At 48.5% G+C, this 18759-nt stretch overlaps 1 protein-coding gene and 1 long non-coding RNA gene across 11 annotated transcripts in view; one reads left to right on the forward strand and one right to left on the reverse strand.

Annotated features, from left to right (window-relative positions):
- The window catches only part of SELP (selectin P), a 72666-nt gene extending 55476 nt beyond the window's left edge, over nucleotides 1–17190 (forward strand). For 9 of the 10 annotated variants that reach the window (XM_030572061.1, XM_030572063.1, XM_030572064.1 and 6 more), the window contains 3 exons: nucleotides 3266–3296; nucleotides 4524–4579; nucleotides 11062–11257. In XM_030572061.1, coding sequence (XP_030427921.1) covers nucleotides 3266–3296; nucleotides 4524–4578 — 86 coding nt within the window. In that variant the 3' untranslated portion in view covers nucleotide 4579; nucleotides 11062–11257. Of the gene's footprint in view, nucleotides 1–3265; nucleotides 3297–4523; nucleotides 4580–11061; nucleotides 11258–16975 lie in introns of those variants that run through there. The other variant, XM_030572062.1, reaches the window with a different exon arrangement.
- On the reverse strand, nucleotides 8199–11051 carry LOC115655960. Its single transcript, XR_004001546.1, has 2 exons — nucleotides 9995–11051; nucleotides 8199–8516 (listed from the first exon to the last, which is right to left on the reverse strand). It is a non-coding gene; the product is annotated as an uncharacterized LOC115655960 (long non-coding RNA).
- Nucleotides 17191–18759: the final 1569 nt, after the last annotated feature.

Below are 18759 nucleotides of genomic sequence, written 5' to 3' on the forward strand. Positions count from 1 at the left end.
GCCAGCACCCAAGAAGGAATTCTCTGCAGTAACTCAGTTCCCATTCCATCCAACATCTCCCCACAGACCATTGAGCAGACCTATCCGGTGGTAATCCAAGATCAATTGCCCAAATTAACGATCCTATCATAACATCCCCTCCATATACTTATCAAGCTTTGTCTTAAAGCCAGGCAAGTCTTTTGCCCCCACTACTTCCCTCGGAAGGCTGTTCCAGAACTTCACTCCTCTAATGGTTAGAAACCTTCGTCTAATTTCAAGTCTAAACTTCCTAATATCCAGTTTATACCCATTCGTCCTCGTGCCTACATTAGTACTAAACTTAAATAATTCCTCTCCCTCCCTAACGTTAACCCCCCTGATATATTTATATAGAACAAGCATATCCCCCCGCAGCCTTCTTTTGGCCAGGCTAAACAAGCCAAGCTCTTTGAGTCTCCTTTCATAAGGCAGGTTTTCCATTCCTCGGATCATCCTTGTAGCCCGTCTCTGAACCTGTTCCAGTTTGAATTCATTCTTCTTGAACATGGGACACCAGAACTGCACACAGTATTCCAGATGGGGTCTCACCAACGCCTTGTATAACGGTACTAACACCTCCTTATCCTTGCAGGAAATACCCCGCCTGATGCATCCCAAAATCGCATTTGCTTTTTTAACAGCCGTATCACATTGGCGACTCATAGTCATCCTGCTATCAACCAGTACCCCAAGGTCCTTCTCCTCCTCCGTCGCTTCTAACTGATGCGCCCCCAACGTATATCTAAAATTCTTATTATTAATTCCTAAGTGCATAACCTTGCACTTTTCACTATTGTATTTCATCCTATTTCTATTACTCCAGTTTACAAGGTGGTTCAGATCTTCCTGAATAGTATCCCTGTCCTCCTCCGTGTTAGCAATACCCCCCAGCTTTGTGTCATCTGCAAACTTTATTAGCACATTCCCGCTCTTTGTGCCAAGGTCAGTAATAAAAAGGTTAAATAAGATTGGTCCCAAAACCGATCCTTGAGGGACTCCACTAGTGACCTCCTTCCAGCCTGACAATTCACCTTTCAATACGACCCTCTGGAGTCTCCCCTTTAACCAGTTCCTTATCCACCTTACAACTTTCATATTCATTCCCATCTTTTCCAATTTGACTAACAGTTCCCCGTGCGGAACCGTGTCGAACGCCTTACAGAAATCTAGGTAAATTATATCCACCGCATTTCCTTTATCTAAGTAATCCGTCACCTTCTCAAAGAAGGAGATCAGATTGGTTTGACACGATCTACCTTTACTAAATCCGTGTTGCAATTCGTCCCAATTACCATTGACCTCTATGTCCTTAACTACTTTCTCCCTTAAAATTTTTTCCAAGACCTTGCATACTACAGAATGACACTAGCCAATATCTCTGGTCCCAGACACAACCCTAGGAAACTCTGTCTTGTATTGTCCAGTTATGTCTGCTGGATGCTGCAAGCTTATATGGGTTTGTCAATTTAACAAAGAAATTGATATGTACCAGGCTTGTTATCCCAAGGGGAGTCTCATAGACTCATAGACTCTAGGACTGGAAGGGACCTCGAGAGGTCATCGAGTCCAGCCCCCTGCCCTCATGGCAGGACCAAATACTGTCTAGACCATCCCTAATAGACATTTATCTAACCTACTCTTAAATATCTCCAGAGATGGAGATTCCACAACTTCCCTAGGCAATCTATTCCAGTGTTTAACTACCCTGACAGTTAGGAACTTTTTCCTAATGTCCAACCTAAATCTCCCTTGCTGCAGTTTAAGCCCCTTGCTTGTTTTATCATTGGAGGCTAAGGTGAACAAGTTTTCTCCCTCCTCCTGATGACACCCTTTTAGATACCTGAAAACTACTATCATGTCCCCTCTCAGTCTTCTCTTTTCCAAACTAAACAAACCCAATTCCTTCAGCCTTCCTTCATAGGTCATGTTCTCAAGACCTTTAATCATTCTTGTTGCTCTTCTCTGGACCCTCTCCAATTTCTCCACATCTTTCTTGAAATGCGGTGCCCAGAACTGGACACAATACTCCAGTTGAGGCTTAACCAGCGCAGAGTAAAGCAGAAGAATGACTTCTCGTATCTTGTTTACAACACACCTGTTAATGCATCCCAGAATCATGTTTGCTTTTTTTGCAACAGTATCACACTGTTGACTCATATTAAGCTTGTGGTCTACTATGACCCCTAGATCTCTTTCTGCCATACTCCTTCCTAGACAGTCTCTTCCCATTCTGTATGTGTGAAACTGATTGTTCCTTCCTAGAACATGTCTCTGACATGCTTCAAACCAAACACACTACTTGAGGTAGACTAAACAAGTAAATTTACTAACTACAAAACATAGATTTTAAGTGATTATAAGTCAAAGCACAACAAGTCAGATTTGGCCAAATTAAATAAAAGACAAATGCATTTTAAGCTGATCTTAACACTTTCAGTGCCCTTACAAACATAGATGCTTCTCACCACAGGCTGGCTGGTTGCCCTTCAGCCAGGCTCTCCCCTTTGATCAGCGCTTCAGTCACTTGGTGGTGGTATCTGTAGATGATCAAGGAAGACAGAGCCAATATGGCAAACATCTATCCCTTTTATCATGTTCTTTCTTACCCCTTGGCTTTGCCCTCCTCGCCACTTCAGGGTCAGGTGAGCATTACCTCATCATAGTCCCAAACTGACCAAGGGAAGGGCGTGACTCACTGGAGAGTCCAACAGATCCGTTGTTGCTGCGTAGGCCAGTGTTCTTTGTTCCTGTGAGGCTGGGCCGGGTTTGTCCCATACATGCCCTGATGAGGTGTGAACTGCCCCTCTGTTCCTGGAGAGTTTTGCCTGGATTTGTTTTAAGCCATAAGGTTACCTTTTCAGCCTCATAACTATATACATGAAATTACAACCTATATCATTACTATAATATTACTGTAACAACAATGCTCATTGCATCATGAGCCTTCCGAAGACACCCAACATGACAAACTTTGCCTTGGATACCACACAATCATATTATAAAGATGAACATGGGGGTGCAGGATGTTCCATCGAGGTACAGAACATCACATGGGGGGTATATGTACCTGAGCACAGTGTACCTCCACTAACCATTTCAGAATTTGCTCTCAGAAGCCAAGGTGAGAAACTAGTCTGTCAGAGACTGCTTTATCCTACGTGCTTACCATACCCTTCACTGATGAGATCTGTTTTGTCGTTGTTGTTTCTGCACCATCCCATGGATGTTTCAACTCCATCATCAGAGGAAGAAAAAATGCTGCTGAATCCCACCAGGTAAGAGCTATGTGCTCTGTGAGCTGATCACTGTAACTTCCACCATGTCTTTCACGAGCAATGCAGCTACCATGGAGCTTGCCAGTCCCCTGTTTTTCCTCACCTAGCTTACAGAAATTTTAGCCTTTTGGGGTGAAACATTCGTGCCCGACCCTAAAAGTGAATTTTTTTGAAAGTCTGAACAGGAATGGTTTATAGTATCAAGCACGAGGTGTATAGGGCACTTTCCCCCATCATAAAAGTCATATAGTCCTTGCATTAATAACTCTAGTGCTGAACCAGCTTGGGCTAGAAAGCTGAATTCTGGCGGGGACATACACATCTTCTCAACATGGGCTTTGGGATTTACAGTGAAAACTAGTTTTGATTAGACCAAATGATGAACCTTTGGAAGTCACAGTTTGTGCATACACCGAGGCATGATAGGTGTATTTTTAACAATGATTTGCCAGTGTTCCAAAGAAAGGCAGGGTGCACTAATTTGCATGTGTTTCTAATGGAACTGCATACACATTGTAAACAACTGGTCAGTAGATGCCAATAGAATGAGCTAGGGCTCTATAGGAGTCCTGTCCTGGTCAATGGGATTGCCTTGCCTGTTACGTGTACCATTATTTGTTATTACTAAATTCCAGTATTTAAAATAATAACACAGAGAGCCATTTCTTTCATTGGGTCCTTTAAAAATTGCAGGTCTAACAGGGATCTCTGTTATAATCCACATTGTGAGAATTTAAAGTGTGTTCCACCATGAAGCCAAAAACAACCTGACATGGGGTCACTCAGGATGACCCTTGTAGAGTGTTGTTTTCTTAGACCCTGGCTTTCCATGCAGTGCAGGCTCAGGCCTGGAAGGGCAGTAAAGGTTTTTGTAAACAGACTGGAGAATGTCCCACATGATGGCATCATTAAGTTCATTGCTGTTTACTTGTAACATGGATCCATATGAACACAGGTACAAAATTTACAGGCAGTCATGAGTGGTTTCAGCACATTTAGGGGATAAAGAGGCTCTGATAATGCATCCTTCCAGACACAGATGCAGTGACTCATTCAGGAAAATGTGTAAGTCTTCAGGAGCTGCCAAATCTGTGCCCCAATTCTTATTTTGCCTAGGGTGGAAGAACTAGTTCCTTAAGAGAGAAAAGGGCTTTTTTGACCGATGGTAGGGTTCTCTCATTTCCTATCACTCTAGGTTTAAACCAATGTATTTCTGTTGTTGTCTAGTAACCTGGGAGCACCTGGTGTCTTTACAAATGCAGCGTTTGACTCCAACTTGTAAGGTAAACTGTCAGAGAAATCAGTCTTGAAATGCTTATTTATTTCTATGAGACAGAGTGGGTGCGGTAATATGTTTTACTGGACCGACTTCTGTTGGTGAGAGAGACAAGTTTTCGAGCCATACAGAGCTCCTCTTCAGGTCTGGGAAATGTACTCCAAGCCTCTAAATGCAAGATGGAACAGATTGTTTAGCATTAGTAGTTAGCACATATTCTAAGGGACTATTCAAGGTAAAGTGGCCTATTAAAACCTATGCAGTCATAGGACAAAAAGAGCGGGTTTGTGGGTAGTAGATTGTTGTTATGAGCCATAAATCCAGGGTCTGTTCAGTCCATGATTTTTAGGAGTTGGCTAAACTTGCAAGTTAGAGCGTATTAAAACAGCCCCAGGTGCCCTAACTCCTGATGTGTCCACACTGGCAAGGCATGTAGAGCGCCTGAACTCTGCAGCTGGAGCGGTCCTGGTAATCCATCTCCACAAATAGCATAAAACTTGCTGCGCCCTGGCTGAAATGCCCAGGCATCAGCGTGGACAAGGTGTTGCATTACTGCGCTGTGATTCACCTCTGGAAACGTCCCATAATCCCTTGAAGTCAAGTGGCCACTCTTCTCATTGTTTTGAAATTGGCTTGGATATCCCCTTTCAAAGCTCCATTTCTGACAGCCGACATGCTTATCTGCTCTGGGACAAAGCAACCATTACTGTGGAATGCTGCTTGCTGTGAGTGTGTGTGAGAGAGAGGCGGGGGGAGAGGGTCTGCTGCTATCTGAACTTATAAGACAGCATGCTGACACACTCTCAGCCCTCCAAAACACCTACACACAACACACTCCCTGTCACACTCAACTCCCCCATTTGAAAAGCACGTTGCAGCCACTTGCACACTGGGGGTATGTCTACATCTACAATTTTGTAGCGCTGGTTGTTACAGCTGTATTAGTACAGCTGTATAGGGCCAGTGCTGCAGAGTGGCCACACTTACAGCAACCAGCGCTGCAAGTGGTGTTAGATGTGGCCACACTGCAGCGCTGTTGGGCGGCTTCAAGGGGGGTTTGGGGAACGCGAGAGCAAACCGGGGAAGGAGACCTGCTTCCCCGCGGTTTGCTCTCGCGTTCCCCGAACCCCCGAGCAAGCAGATCTCCTTCCCCGCGGTTTGCTCTCGCGTTCCCCGAACCCCCGAGCAAGCAGATCTCCTTCCCCGCGGTTTGCTCTCGCGTTCCCCGAACCCCCCTGCAAACGGCGGGGAAGGAGACCTGCTTGCTCGGGGGTGCGGGGAAGGAGACCTACTTGCACGGGGGTTCGGGGAACGCGAGAGCAAACCGGGGAAGGAGACCTGCTTCCCCGCGGTTTGCTCTCACGTTCCCCGAGCCCCCCTGCAAACCGCTGGGAAGGAGACCCGCTTGGGGGGGGATTCGGAGAACACCGGAGCAAACCACGGGGAAGGATACCTGCTTGATTACCAGAGAGGCTTCCTCAGGTATGCTGGGATACCTGCTTATTCCACGGAGGTCAAGAAAAGCGCTGGTAAGTGTCTACACTTGATTACCAGCACTGGATCACCAGCGCTGGATCCTCTACACCCGAGACAAAACGGGAGTACGGCCAGCGCTGCAAACATCCTAAGATGTAGCGCTGTAACCCCCTCACCAGCGCTGCAACTTTGTGATGTAGACAAGCCCTGGGATAGCTACCCAATGCACTGCTCTTTGTGGTGTTGCAAGAGCTGCTAATGTGACCACACCAGTGCACTTGCGACTGACAGTGTAAACACATGGCAGCGTTTCCCCTGCTGCAGTATTCAAAGGCTAGTTTAATTCACACTGTTCTACATCAGCAAGTGTAGCCATGCCCTCAGTGTCTAGAAGAATTATGAATTTAAGTTCCCAGTCCCAGGCTCATCTTTTGAAAATGTAGTGCAGGTTTCTTTTGCGGATGAAGACTGATAGGTCAGATATAGTGATTGCTTTGTGAAAAGTGTTCACCCACACGTGATGTGACATTTTTGTCTTTTTTCATTTTCCTGTGTGACTCATTCAAGAGCTTAGTGATTGTCTGGTTTCATCCCATAGTTTTTATTGGGGCATTGAGTACACTGGATGAGGTACACCACCTGTTGTGACAGGCATGAGTATGATCCATGGATCTTGAAAGGTGTGTTGTGAGGGCTGTTTATCATTGTAGCAGTGGATTTATGTCTACAAGTTTTGCATCTATTATTCTGGCAGGGGCTGGTGCCATTTTCAGTTGGTGTCTCTTGGTCTGTGGGGAGCTTGCTTCCGATGATGCACTTGGAGAGGTTGGGCCTTGATTGAAGGCCAGAAGTGCAGGTTTAGGAAAAGTTTCTTTCAAGATGGGGACCCCATCAAGTATGAGTTGTATTTTTTTGATGATATTCCATATGGGTTTCAGTGTAGGGTAGTAGGTGACAACAAGGCATGTGCGGTTGGAGGGGATTTTATTTGTATTGATGCAGGTTTTCTTGAGGTATTTGGGTGGAGCATGATGCAATCTATTTCTCTGGTGGAGTGTCCTTTTTTGATGAAGTCAGTTTTGAATGTGTTCAGATGTATATCCCAGTCTTTCTCCTCTGGGCATATTCTGTGGTATCTGAATGTGCAGGTGAAGATAACAGATTTCTTGGCGTGTTTGGGGTGGTTACTTGATCTATGAAGGCAGGAGTGGTGATTAATGGATTTCTTATAGTTGTCTGTAGGGTTCCACTGTTGAAGCTGATTGTGGTGTCCACAAAGTTGATATTAGTGTGGGAGTGTACCAGAGAGAGATTAATGGAAGGTGTTAATGGGCCCTTAGCACATATTTTAACTATTTATGCTAAACAATCTGTTCCATCTTGCATTTAGTTGTGAGGTTTCAACTACCTTTTCCAGACCTGAAGAGCTCTGTGTGGCTCAAAAGCTTGCCTCTCTCACCAACAGAAGTTGGTCCAATAAAAGATATTACCTCACCCACCTTGTCACTCTAATATCCTGGGACCAACACAGCTGCAAAACTGCATATATGTATTTCTGTGGTATATACAAAGCCCTGCTCCTGCCTCTTTTAAAACAATCTCACATTGGAATGAAACACATTTTTTTCTATTTATAATGTGACTCGAATACAAGGGCCAAGTGGGTTTTTGTCTTCTCTTGTGGCTGGGGTTCATGTTTGTGAATATGAGTCAGTGACAGCTGCCAGCTAGAGAAGTTAGTCCTTTAGCTCAGATGGGAGAAGCTCATGCTTTTGGTGCTGGTAGAGTGACCAGATGTCCCGATTTTACAGGGACAGTCCCCATTTTTGGATCTTTTTCTTATATAGGCTCATATTACCCCCCACCCCCGTCCCGATTTTTCACATTTGCTGTCTGGTCACCCTAGGTGCTGGTTTTAATTCCCAGTGACAACTCATGGTGAGGGAACATGGGCTAAAGGAGCCCAGTTAGCTGGTGACAGCAGCTTACCTTCTGTTACAGCCCTGGCTGAGTCTCCACTCTGGATAGTCACTAGTCTACTGTATGGGACTCAACCTTTGGTTTCCTTCATGGGCACTACAGTTTATAATTTAGCTCTTTGGGGACAACATGACAATTAAATCAAGGAACACAGAGCTTTTGCAAAGGAACTCTATAAACACACACACTTTACTCTTAGACAGTTAGAGTTACAGATCTAACCCAAAACAACAAACATTAGCATGCAATTCTCTCCTTCCAAGTCCTCACCACTCCTTTGAGTCCTCTGGAGTTTTGGTCAGGGTCCTGATGGGAAGACAAGCCCCTCCTGCCCACTCCTCCAGCATGTCTTATTTTTCTGGCAGTAGTCTGGATTCTTTGTGCAGCCAATATGTCTCTGTCAGGTAGTTAGCTGGAGGAAAATAGCAGTTCAACCAGGGAGGGAATTCCAGCATCTTCCTTCTCCACACAGGTTTCAGTGGTCTGGTCTACACATAAAAGTTAAGTTGATCTAAGCCCTGGTGTAGACACCAGTAGGCCAACAGAAGAATTCTTCAATCAGCCTAGTTACCACCTTTCAAGGGGGTGGATTAACCACAGTGACAGAAAAACCCATTCCATCACTGTAGCAAGTGTCTACACTGTAGCGCAACAGCAGCACAGCTGCCATGCCATACCTATGCCCCCATCACACCTTTCCAGACACAATCTGTTCACTAAATGCCAGGACCATGCTAGCAAAGAGAAGAGCTCATTCACAGTGACTGTTATAATTACATAAGATATTGCACACAGCAAAATGGAATTTGTAAATTAACCCAGACATAGTTGCCAAATGGTCATAGCATCCTATGTGAACCAGCTACTAGAGCAGGCCTGCACAACTCGTAAAGCGGCGAGGGCCATATTACTCCAAAGAAAACAGCTGAGGGCCGAAACCCCCCAGGCCCCACCGAACCCCCCCCCCAGCACCACCGAAACACCCCCCGAGCTGCCCAGCCCCCCCAAAACACAACCCCCTAGCACCACCTGCCCTGCGAAAACAATTCCCCCCAGCGCCGCCCAGCCCCCCCGAAACAATCCCCCCCAAGCGCCACCCGCCCCACAGAAACAAACCCTCCTTCCCCAGCGCCGCCCTGCTGAAACCGCCATATTGAACCTTGGTAATATGTTATAGCGAGCCCCTAAGGTAGTATAATTAAGGTAAAAGAAAAATGTCTTTTTGTTAAAAGTAGAATAAGATCTTCCCCCACTTTGTAATCAATTGCCCTGTTGAATGAATGAGGCGTGACTCAGGAAGGCGTGGAAGGCAGGCACCTCCAGACAGCTGCAACTCTTGGAGAGGGGATGGGAGCCAGACCAGATCAGATCAGTAGGACAGGTCAGCCACCGACTCATAGCTCGCCTCCTCAGCCCCCCTACCCCGCTGCCAGCTCACCCACCCCCCCGCCACTGCCCGCCTGTTTCCCTCCTCAGCACCCCACGGCTCACCTGCCCCCCCGCCTCTGCCCGCCCACTCGCCTCCTCAGACCTCCATTCCCCCCAGCTCACCTGCCTCCCGCTCGCCTTTTCAGCCCCCCTTCCCTGGCCAGTGATGAGCTGCCAAAATCTTAACAACCAGTTCCCTCCTCACTCCACAAGGGGGCTGTGGCCTGCCCCTGTCCCCTGGGACTCCTGCCCCATCCAACCCCCCACGTTCCTTGATGCCCCCTCGGGACACCTGCCCCATCTACCCCCCTTCCCTGTCTCTTGACTGCCCCCTGTCACCCCATCCAACCCCTCCTCTCATTCCTGATGGCCCCACTGGGACTCCCGCCCCATCCAACCCCCCCTCCTTCCTGACAGCCCCCCCAGACCCTTGCCCCCATACAACCCCCCGTTTCCTGCCCTCTGACCACCCTGACCCCTATTCATCCCCCACCCCTCCTCCCTATCAAGCTCTCCCCCCGGCTCCCTGCCCCCTTACCGCGCTGCCTGGAGGTGGCTGGCGGCGCTACAGACGCGCCACTCGGCTGGAACCGGGCCACGCAGCTGCCGCACAGTGTCTGGAGCACCGGGTCAGGCTGAGCTCGCAGCCCTCCCGCTTCCTGCAAATCAGCGGTTCGCGCGGGAAGCCTGGGAGGGCTGAGAAGCAAGTTGCGGCTTCGCGCTCAGGTCCAGGGAGGCGGAGGCAGAGCGGAAGTGAACTAGGACAGGGAGCAGTTCCCCTGCGCGCCCCTCCCCCGGGTTACCTGCTGCAGCACGGGCGGCCCTCCTTGCGTACCCCCGCCCCAGAGCACCTCGGCTCCGGCTCCGGCTCCGGCTCCGGCTCCGCCTCGCTGGGCCTCAGCACGAAGCAGCTGCACCGCTTCTTTGCCTTCCCAGGCTTCCCGCGCGAACTTCTGTTTCGCGAGAAGCGGGGTGGAGTGTTCAGAGGAGGAGGCGGAGGTGGAGCGGCGGTGACAGGCTGGGGCAGCCGCCGGCTCACCTCTCCTCCACCACTGCCCGCCCGCTCGCCTCCTCAGCCCCCCTCCCTCACCCGCCACTTGCCTACTCACCTCCCCCCGCGGGCCGCATGTTGTGCAGGCGTGCACTAGAGGAAGACAAAGATACTCTTCTACAGCTTGGTACATGAAAATCGAACATGGTTCAATGTGTATTTGTTTTACTGTCTAAATAACATGCACTAGTGCAAAGGTTCTCAACTGGTGCATCATGATAACCCCTGTTTCTCTAAGGGTAGATGGGAGAAGTGTCATGAACGCTTTTCTGTTGTGACATGGGGTCATGACATTGAAAAGGATGAGAACCCCTGTGCTAGAGGAGCTGTTTTGGATACATGGACAAGCTCTACAAGTTGGTACACCATGCAAAATGTAGCAGTAAGTCCTAAAAAGGCATCTGGAAACTCTTCAATAAATGAGAATAACTCCCATCCCCATCCCCCACTCACCCCACCACCATATCAATAACTCAAAAATGAACAAACTGAACTTTATCAAACTCTTCAAAGATACTTTCCTTTAGGTAATTTCTTATTTATATTCATTATAGCTAAAGCAGAAGATGCCCCCAGGAGAGATCACTGGAAGTAAAAGGACCTGAAGATAGTACTCATGCCTCAATCCTTTTAGAAGCTGTTTTTAAACCTTACTCCTCAGCTCTGCCATCATCTAGCCCAAGAACTCACAGTCACTGACAGTCAGGGATTAAACTAACTCTGGTGCACACATCCAGTTCTGATCTAAAATCTGGGCTTTTTCTTCCTTTGACACTGGGCTTCCGTTCACAATCCAGTTGTATCATGTAAAGGTCCCCAAGTATGAGTGGCGGGTGAAGCGCTGGCTCGGAGGCTAGACCCCCAGTCCCGCCCCTTCTACCCAAAGCCCTGCCCCTTCCATGCCAGCCAGAGCCAAGAGACCAGCCCCCAGTGGCAGGGAGGTGGGGCAGCGTGGCCCCAGCCCAGCCCCGGATCGCGAGGAGGCCCAGCAGTGCAGCCCCAGCCTCCCTGGCCCCAGAGCTTCAGGTGGCCAGGCAGTGCAGCCCCAGCCTCCCTAGATCCAGAAGGGTGGGCAGCACAGCCCCAGCACCAGCTCCAGCTTGGGCCATGATGGCACAGGGGAAGAGCCACCCACAGAGTGGGAAGCAGGAGGGGACTGGTGATGGAGTGTGGGTGAGGCCACGCCTCCCCCAGCCTATGATACCTGCCGCCCATGTCCCCAAGCCACTTGTTCCTTCATCCATCTGCCTATTGGATACTTGGAAAGGTCCTCCAGACCTGGGCCCTAGTATCTACACCCTCAATCACTCTCTAGTCCAGGGGTGGTCAAACTTTTTGGCCTGAGGGCCACATCTGGGAATAGAAATTGTATGGTGGGCCATGAATGCTCACAAAATTGGTGTTGGGGTGAGGGAGGAGGTGAGGGCTCTGGTTGGGGGTGCGGGTTCTGGGATGGGGCTGAGGAGTTTCAGGTGTAGGAGGGTGCGCTGTGCTGGGACTGAGGGGTTTGGAGGGTGGGAGGGGGATCAGGGCTAGGGCATGGGGTTGGGGCATTGGGAGAGGCTCAGAGGTGCAGGCTCTGACCAGCGCTTACCTCAAGCGGCTCCCAGAAGCAGTGGCGTGTCCCTTCTCCAGCTCCCACATGGAGGCACGGCCAGGCGGCTCTGGAGCGCCAGAGGGGGCCATTGGAGCACGTAGGAGCCAGAGCGGGGCCATGACGCGGCTTCTGGGAGCTGTGGGGTGCAGCACCTGACCCAGTGCCCTGGCTGGAGTGCTGGAACGGGGCTGAGCTATGTGGTGTGGCACCTGACTCAGCGTCCTGACTGGAGTGCCAGAGCAGGGCAAAGCCAGACCCCGCTCCCTAGAGGGAACTCACGGGTCGGCTTAAAATGACTCACAGGCTGGATCCGGCCCACGGGCCATAATTTATCCACCCTTGCTCTAGTCCCATCCTAGCCATCATAATATTCAACACTCACACAGAATTCATCTCTTCAAAGTGCTTTAGGAGTAAATGGTTACTGTTCTGTAAAGTGTCTGTCAGTTTCTGATGTAAATTGGCTAAATTGCATAAGAGGTACCTATTCCTTCTGCCTTGTTCTCCAGATGTGCTTATTATTCACAGCACATGGGCTTTTTGGTATTGCTTTTTAAAAAGTCTTGCCCAGGGCATTTCTATTACTGGTTGACTATGACGTGTGCAATAGCCAGTAACTGTGACGGCCACTTGAAACGGGTTCTCAAGTCTCCAGTTGCCACTTGCCCTTCAGAGACATTTTCCAGCTTCTTGTCTTCTCTCTGTCTGCCTGTGGTGGTGGACTATGATGTTTCCCCTGGACACTGGAACATCTTGCAGAAACTGAGCAGGTGGAGGGATAGCTATCTAGGAAGGAGACAACTGGCTGGAACTTCAAGCTATGTTGGCTAGGGAAAGGAAACGCAAGATAGCGTTATGGAGGTTGGCATCCCTTGCCTGAATGTGTCATTGGGGTTCTTTAGCTGAGATCTTCCACCTCACAAAACCCTGGCATAATTATCGATAGTTCTGTAAGGAGACCCTGGAGGCTGACCTTTTCTATTCATTAAACTCATATACCTTCACAGATGGCATTGGGTTTGCACGGGAAAAGCTAAGCACAGAGTGATTTTATTTTTGTTTTTCTAAGCAGCCTCCTCTATTAATGTTTCTACCAGGTGCTCAGTGGAATTTTAGTATTTCTTCCATATGATCATTTTCACACCAGGGAGGGAGAGAGCTGCTCCCCCTATCCTATCTATGAAAGTAGGAATCTTTTCCAGGCACTCCGTGGAATCATTGCAGGTTTCTTCTCACTCAGTATTTGATGGCTTCTCCTTATTTGCCTTTCTCCTCCAAAGTTTCCAGGCAAGACTATCCCAACTCCCCCCTCCTCCCCCACACCTCCACTTTTTTGCACTACATATTTGGAGGAGAACTGAACCCAGTTTACAACAGTCTATGAATGTTGAAAAATAACTTTGTAGAATGCCAGGCTTGCTGCCCATCCTTGCTCTTTCTGAAGCTACTATGCAGACATGGTGACGCATCTCTTGTATTGCCAATGCCACCCTAGTGCTTCCTCAATGATCAGCAAAGGAGATGGAAAAATATAAATATGGACATGGAGCATTAGTACTTTATTGGCTATCTTGTAATTTACTCTTTTTTTGTCTTTCCGAAGTGGGTCCAATAAAGTAGAATTCAAAAATAAAAGTGTGAATGTGAAACTTGGTTTTTGCTCATCTTAGTTTTGAGCACTATGGAACAAGCAAGGCACAATCAATACCTTGAACTGAATGGCAGATAAAACAGGCCTTCAAATGGGATTAATACAATCATCTAATCTGAAATATTTGCATAAAACAGGCCAAAGAATCCACCAACTGATTCCTGCCTGTTTCTAGCCTAATAACTAGTTGAACAAGAGTATATCTTTAAGAAACATAACCAGTCCTGTTTTAAAGATTTAAAGTGGAGAATTTATCACATTCCTTTGTAATCTGTTGCAATGCTTAATTACCCTCAGTATGAATTTAGCTGACTTCAATTTCATGGCACAAGGGACCATTAGAACATATTACAAGACATGTTAGACAGTTGAAATCTTTATTGACTATTTTACATATGTTACAGCTCCTTTCCACATTAGTGCTGAATCTCTTGAACACCAGTGATGTATTTAGCAAGTAATATTGTGCACTGAATCACAAAGCACCTACTTCACTTTCCTTAGCAAAACAAATAACCTTTACTAGACATAAGGAGAAAAGATTCCAAAGTGCATTAGATATAACATCCTTCTTCACCAGGTTAGAAACACCCCTAATTATTGCCAGTGTTATCTCTGATTAGATGTTTGTCTACATGTGTTCTCCTTGTATGCTGCCCCAGCTCTGCACAGCCAGCCAGCACAGCAGACCTTGAGCGAACCGCCCAATGACCACAAGATCTATTAACGTATGAAGGTGGCAGGACAGGTTTATCGTTGGCAAAGCACAGTAATAGCATGTGGAAGACTCTACGAGGATACTAAGACATGTATGCCTGTGACAATGGACCAGCTCAATGACTGGCAGGAGTTTCCATTCCCTCCTTGGTTGGACAAAGATACTCTCTCTGAGATACATCTTTATACCTTGATACAAACAAGTTATGTTACACATGCCAAACCCATGGAAAAAAAACACAGAAATTGGGCTTGTTTTTGGCTTAATTGGCTTGTGACTTGCTTGTCTAATTTTTGGCTTGTAGCTTGTTTGGCTTGTAGCTTGTTGTGGCTTCTTTTTTTTTTTTTTTGATTGGCTCTCGGCAAGCAGGGGCAAGGGAGGGAGAGAATCAGGGATGCACAGTGAGACCACCACAGTTCCAGACTGCATGCCGGGGGATCTAGTCACATAGAGTGTTGGGCTTCTAAGGGATTAGTTTATTTTGACCTTGTTCTGAAATGAGATTAGCTTGATTTTTGGCTTATTGTGAAAGTCAGGGAGTTTATTTAGCCAGTGAAAGTTGGCAACTGTGCCCTAAAGCCCCAGGCAGGTGCAGTATAAACTCACAGGGCCTTGTCCTAATAGGATGTTTCCAAAAGTTAAACGATCTATTCCAAGCTTGATGAACTGCAAAAAAATGATAGAAAGTAATCCAAAATTTTCTACAATTGTTTCAATTGTTGTATTCAAGAGTTAGTAACAAAGTAAGAATATACATTACATTTTTAAATTTAACCAGTGTCCCTTAACTGAATTGACACAAGATTGCAGAACATGTTGTAGTAATTCAGACCCATGTCTCAAAGCTCAGCTTTAAATACTACAGTACACAATGCAGTCATTACCAACCTGGGAAGACACTCTGTCCTCAGTACACCCCTCTGGGACATGGAATGCAGCAGAGATAGATCAAGAGCTCAGAGGAAGTGGATCACCTCCTGCTAGGAAATGGTAACTAGAGACACTGACTAAGCACCTCTTAAGGCAGGGTGGCCAGCCTGAGCCTAAGCCTGAGCCTGAGCCTGAGAAGGAGGCAGAATTTACCAATGTACATTGCCAAAGAGCCATAGTAATACATCAGTAGCCCCACATCAGCTCTCCCACCCACTCCCAGTGCCTCCGGACTACTGATCAGTGCCTCCTTCTCCCTCCCTGCAGCTCCTGATCAGCTGTTTCATGGCATGGAGGAGGCTGGGGCGGGAGGGGGAGGAAGGAGGGTGTGGCAGGTTTGGGAGAGGGCGGAAAGTGGTGGAGCCGGGGCAGGGCCTGTGGCACAGCCAGGGTTGAGCAGTGAGCACCCTCTGGCACACTGGAAAATTGGCGCCTGTAGCTCCAGCCCTGGAGTCGGTGCCTATTCAAGGAGCTGCATATTAACTTCTGAAGAGCCGCATGTGGCTCCGGAGCCACAGGTTGGCCACCCCATCTCAAGTCTGTCTGCACTGCAATCAGAAGTGTGACATGCATAGATCAGGCTCCAGCCCAACTCTGGAAATCTACACAGCAATCAAATAACCCTGCAGCCTGAGCTCCAGGAGCCCAAGTTGACTGACATGGGCCAGGCGCAGATATCTAGTTGCTGTGTAGACATTCTCATTGAGCTCAATCAAAGCTAGCTCAGGTATGTCTGTATACACATGCTGCAATTCTTCCTCTGATTGCAGTATAGACATACTCTTTGGGTGGAACATCGATGGTCTTGAACACCAGCCTGCAGCTACAGGAGCAATGTGCTTCATAGGCGCTGACTCTGCACCCACCAGTAGCTTCCTGTCCTGCTCCCCCGCCCCAGCTCACCTCTGTCTCCGCTCCGCTGCCTCCCCTGAGCATGCCACGTGCCTGCTTTTGCCCCATAGCTCCCAGAGCCTGTGCTACGAAATAGCTGTTTTGCATGGCACGTGCTGGGAGGGAGAGGGGGAACACAGCGCGCTAGGGGAAAAGGCAGGGTCGCAGCAAGGATTTGGGGAAGGGGTTGGAATGGGGGCAGGGGCAGGGAAAGGGTGGAGTCATGGCGAGGCCAGAGCAGGGGGCATGAGCACCCACCGGCATTGGGGAAAGTTGGTGCCTATGGTGTGCTTCCTTTCCAGGGAGCAGCTCGGACAACTGTTCTACCCCTGGTTACAGAAAGCAAATGCAACTGTTACAAGGCTTAGGCCTTGGCTACACTTGGAGGTCTGCAGCGCTGGGAGTTATAGCTGTCTTCGTACAGCTGTGTAGGGAAAGCGCTGGAGTGTGGCCACATCTGCAGCATTTGCAGCACTGTTGGGAGTGGTGCATTATGGGCAGCTATCCCACAGAGCACCTCGTCCCATTTTGGCGCCGTGGGTTATGGGAAGGGATGGAAGAGTGCGGGTCATTCTGCTTCCTGTCCCAACGTCCCGTGATGCATCGCTTTACATCCCAGCAGTCCCTGTTTTTCCGTCCATGTTTGGCACCATTGTGACTCTCCCAATGGTTTCTGTGCAGTGTGATTTCTGTGACAAATGGAGCCAGAACTGCTGAGGAGTATGCTGAAGAGTCCCACCAGCACATCACGTTTGGCAGTTGAGCTATTCCTGAAGCTCCAAAGTGATGAGGAGTCTGATGATGATTGCGAGTAGCCTGACGCATACGACACGACATTGCTTGTGGCTTTCACGGAAATGCTCAGCACCGTGGAACGCCGCTTTTGGGCTAGGGAAACAAGCACTGAGTGGTGGGATCACATCGTCATGGAAGTCTGTGATGACGAGCAGTGGCTACAGAACTTTCGGATGAGAAAAGCCACTTTCATGGGACTGTGTGCTGAGCTCACCCCCACCCTGCGGCGCAAGGACACGAGATTGAGAGCTGCCCTGCCAGTGGAGAAGCGGATGGCTATTGCAATCTGGAAGCTGGCAACTCCAGACAGCTACCGATCGGTCGGGAACCAGTTTGGAGTGGGAAAGTCGACCGTTGGAGTCGTTTTGATGCAAGTTTCCAGGGCCATTAATCACATCCTGCTAAGAAGAACCGTGACTCTGGGGAACATGCAGGACATTGTGGATGGCTTTGCACAAATGGGTTTCCCTAACTGTGGAGGGGCAATAGATGGGACGCATATTCCTATTCTAGCACCAGCCCACCTAGCATCCGAGTACATTAATCGGAAGGGATATTTCTCTATGGTTCTCCAGGCGCTTGTGGATCACCGTGGGCGTTTCATTGACATTAACACAGGCTGGCCTGGAAAGGTGCATGATGCATGCATCTTTTGGAACACTGACCTGTTCAGGAAGCTGCAGGCAGGGACTTTTTTCCCAGACTAGAAGATCACAATAGGGGACGTCGAAATGCCCATTGTGATCCTTGGAGACCCTGCTTACCCGTTAATGCCTTGGCTCATGAAACCGCATACAGGGAAGCTTGACATGAGCAAGGACCAGTTCAACTACAGGCTGAGCTGGTGCCGAATGACTGTGGAGTGTGCTTTTGGCCGTTTAAAAGGGCGCTGGCGATCTCTGTATGGGAAACTAGACTTGGGGGAAAGCAGCATCCCTGCGGTTATAGAGAAGGGTGAAACATTCAGTCAGGCATGGACCTCTGAGGTTCAACGCCTGGAGGCTGAATTTGCACAGCCAGAGAGCAGGGCTACTAGAGAGGACCAGCACAAGGCTTCAAGGATCAGGGATGCCTTGAGGGAGCAATTTGAGGCTGAAAACCAACAGTAATGTTTGGTGCCTTGCACGGGAGTGAAGTGCAGTGGTTACAATGTTAGTAGGAATCTGTTTTTCCTAAGCTGATTTGCAGTGCCTGTTTCTTTCCTGGGCTAAAGTATCTTTGACCTTCTGCAATAATAAAGACTGTTTTCAGAGCCAAGAAATCATTTATTGAAAAGAAAATAACTTTATTGACAAACACACATTTTGGGAACCTAAAAGGGCAGGGGCGTGTGGTGGGGAACTGTACAGTCACAAGTTTGAATATGTCCGGTCTGGAGTGCTGTGCAATGACTGCTGCACTTCAGGATGCCTATACTGCATGGTGATGGGGGTTGAGTGCAGAGGGTAAGAGTCGTAGTTCTCAGGGCTGGTTGGTGAACGTACAGGTGTTGGAGGCAGCTGGTGGAGGTAAGAACTTGGATGCTGGGGAAGGGGGTTTGGAGCTGACATTGGGGCACAAGGGAAAGAGCTTTGGGACGGGGTGGGAGGGCTGTGCAGTAGTGCTCTGCCTGCATGGCTACGAGCATCTGGATAGAGTCCGCTTGGCGTGCCAGGATGCTTATCAGCTGC

This window comes from Gopherus evgoodei, chromosome 8 (genome assembly GCF_007399415.2).
Source record: "Gopherus evgoodei ecotype Sinaloan lineage chromosome 8, rGopEvg1_v1.p, whole genome shotgun sequence".
NCBI classification, from domain to species: Eukaryota; Metazoa; Chordata; order Testudines; family Testudinidae; genus Gopherus; species Gopherus evgoodei.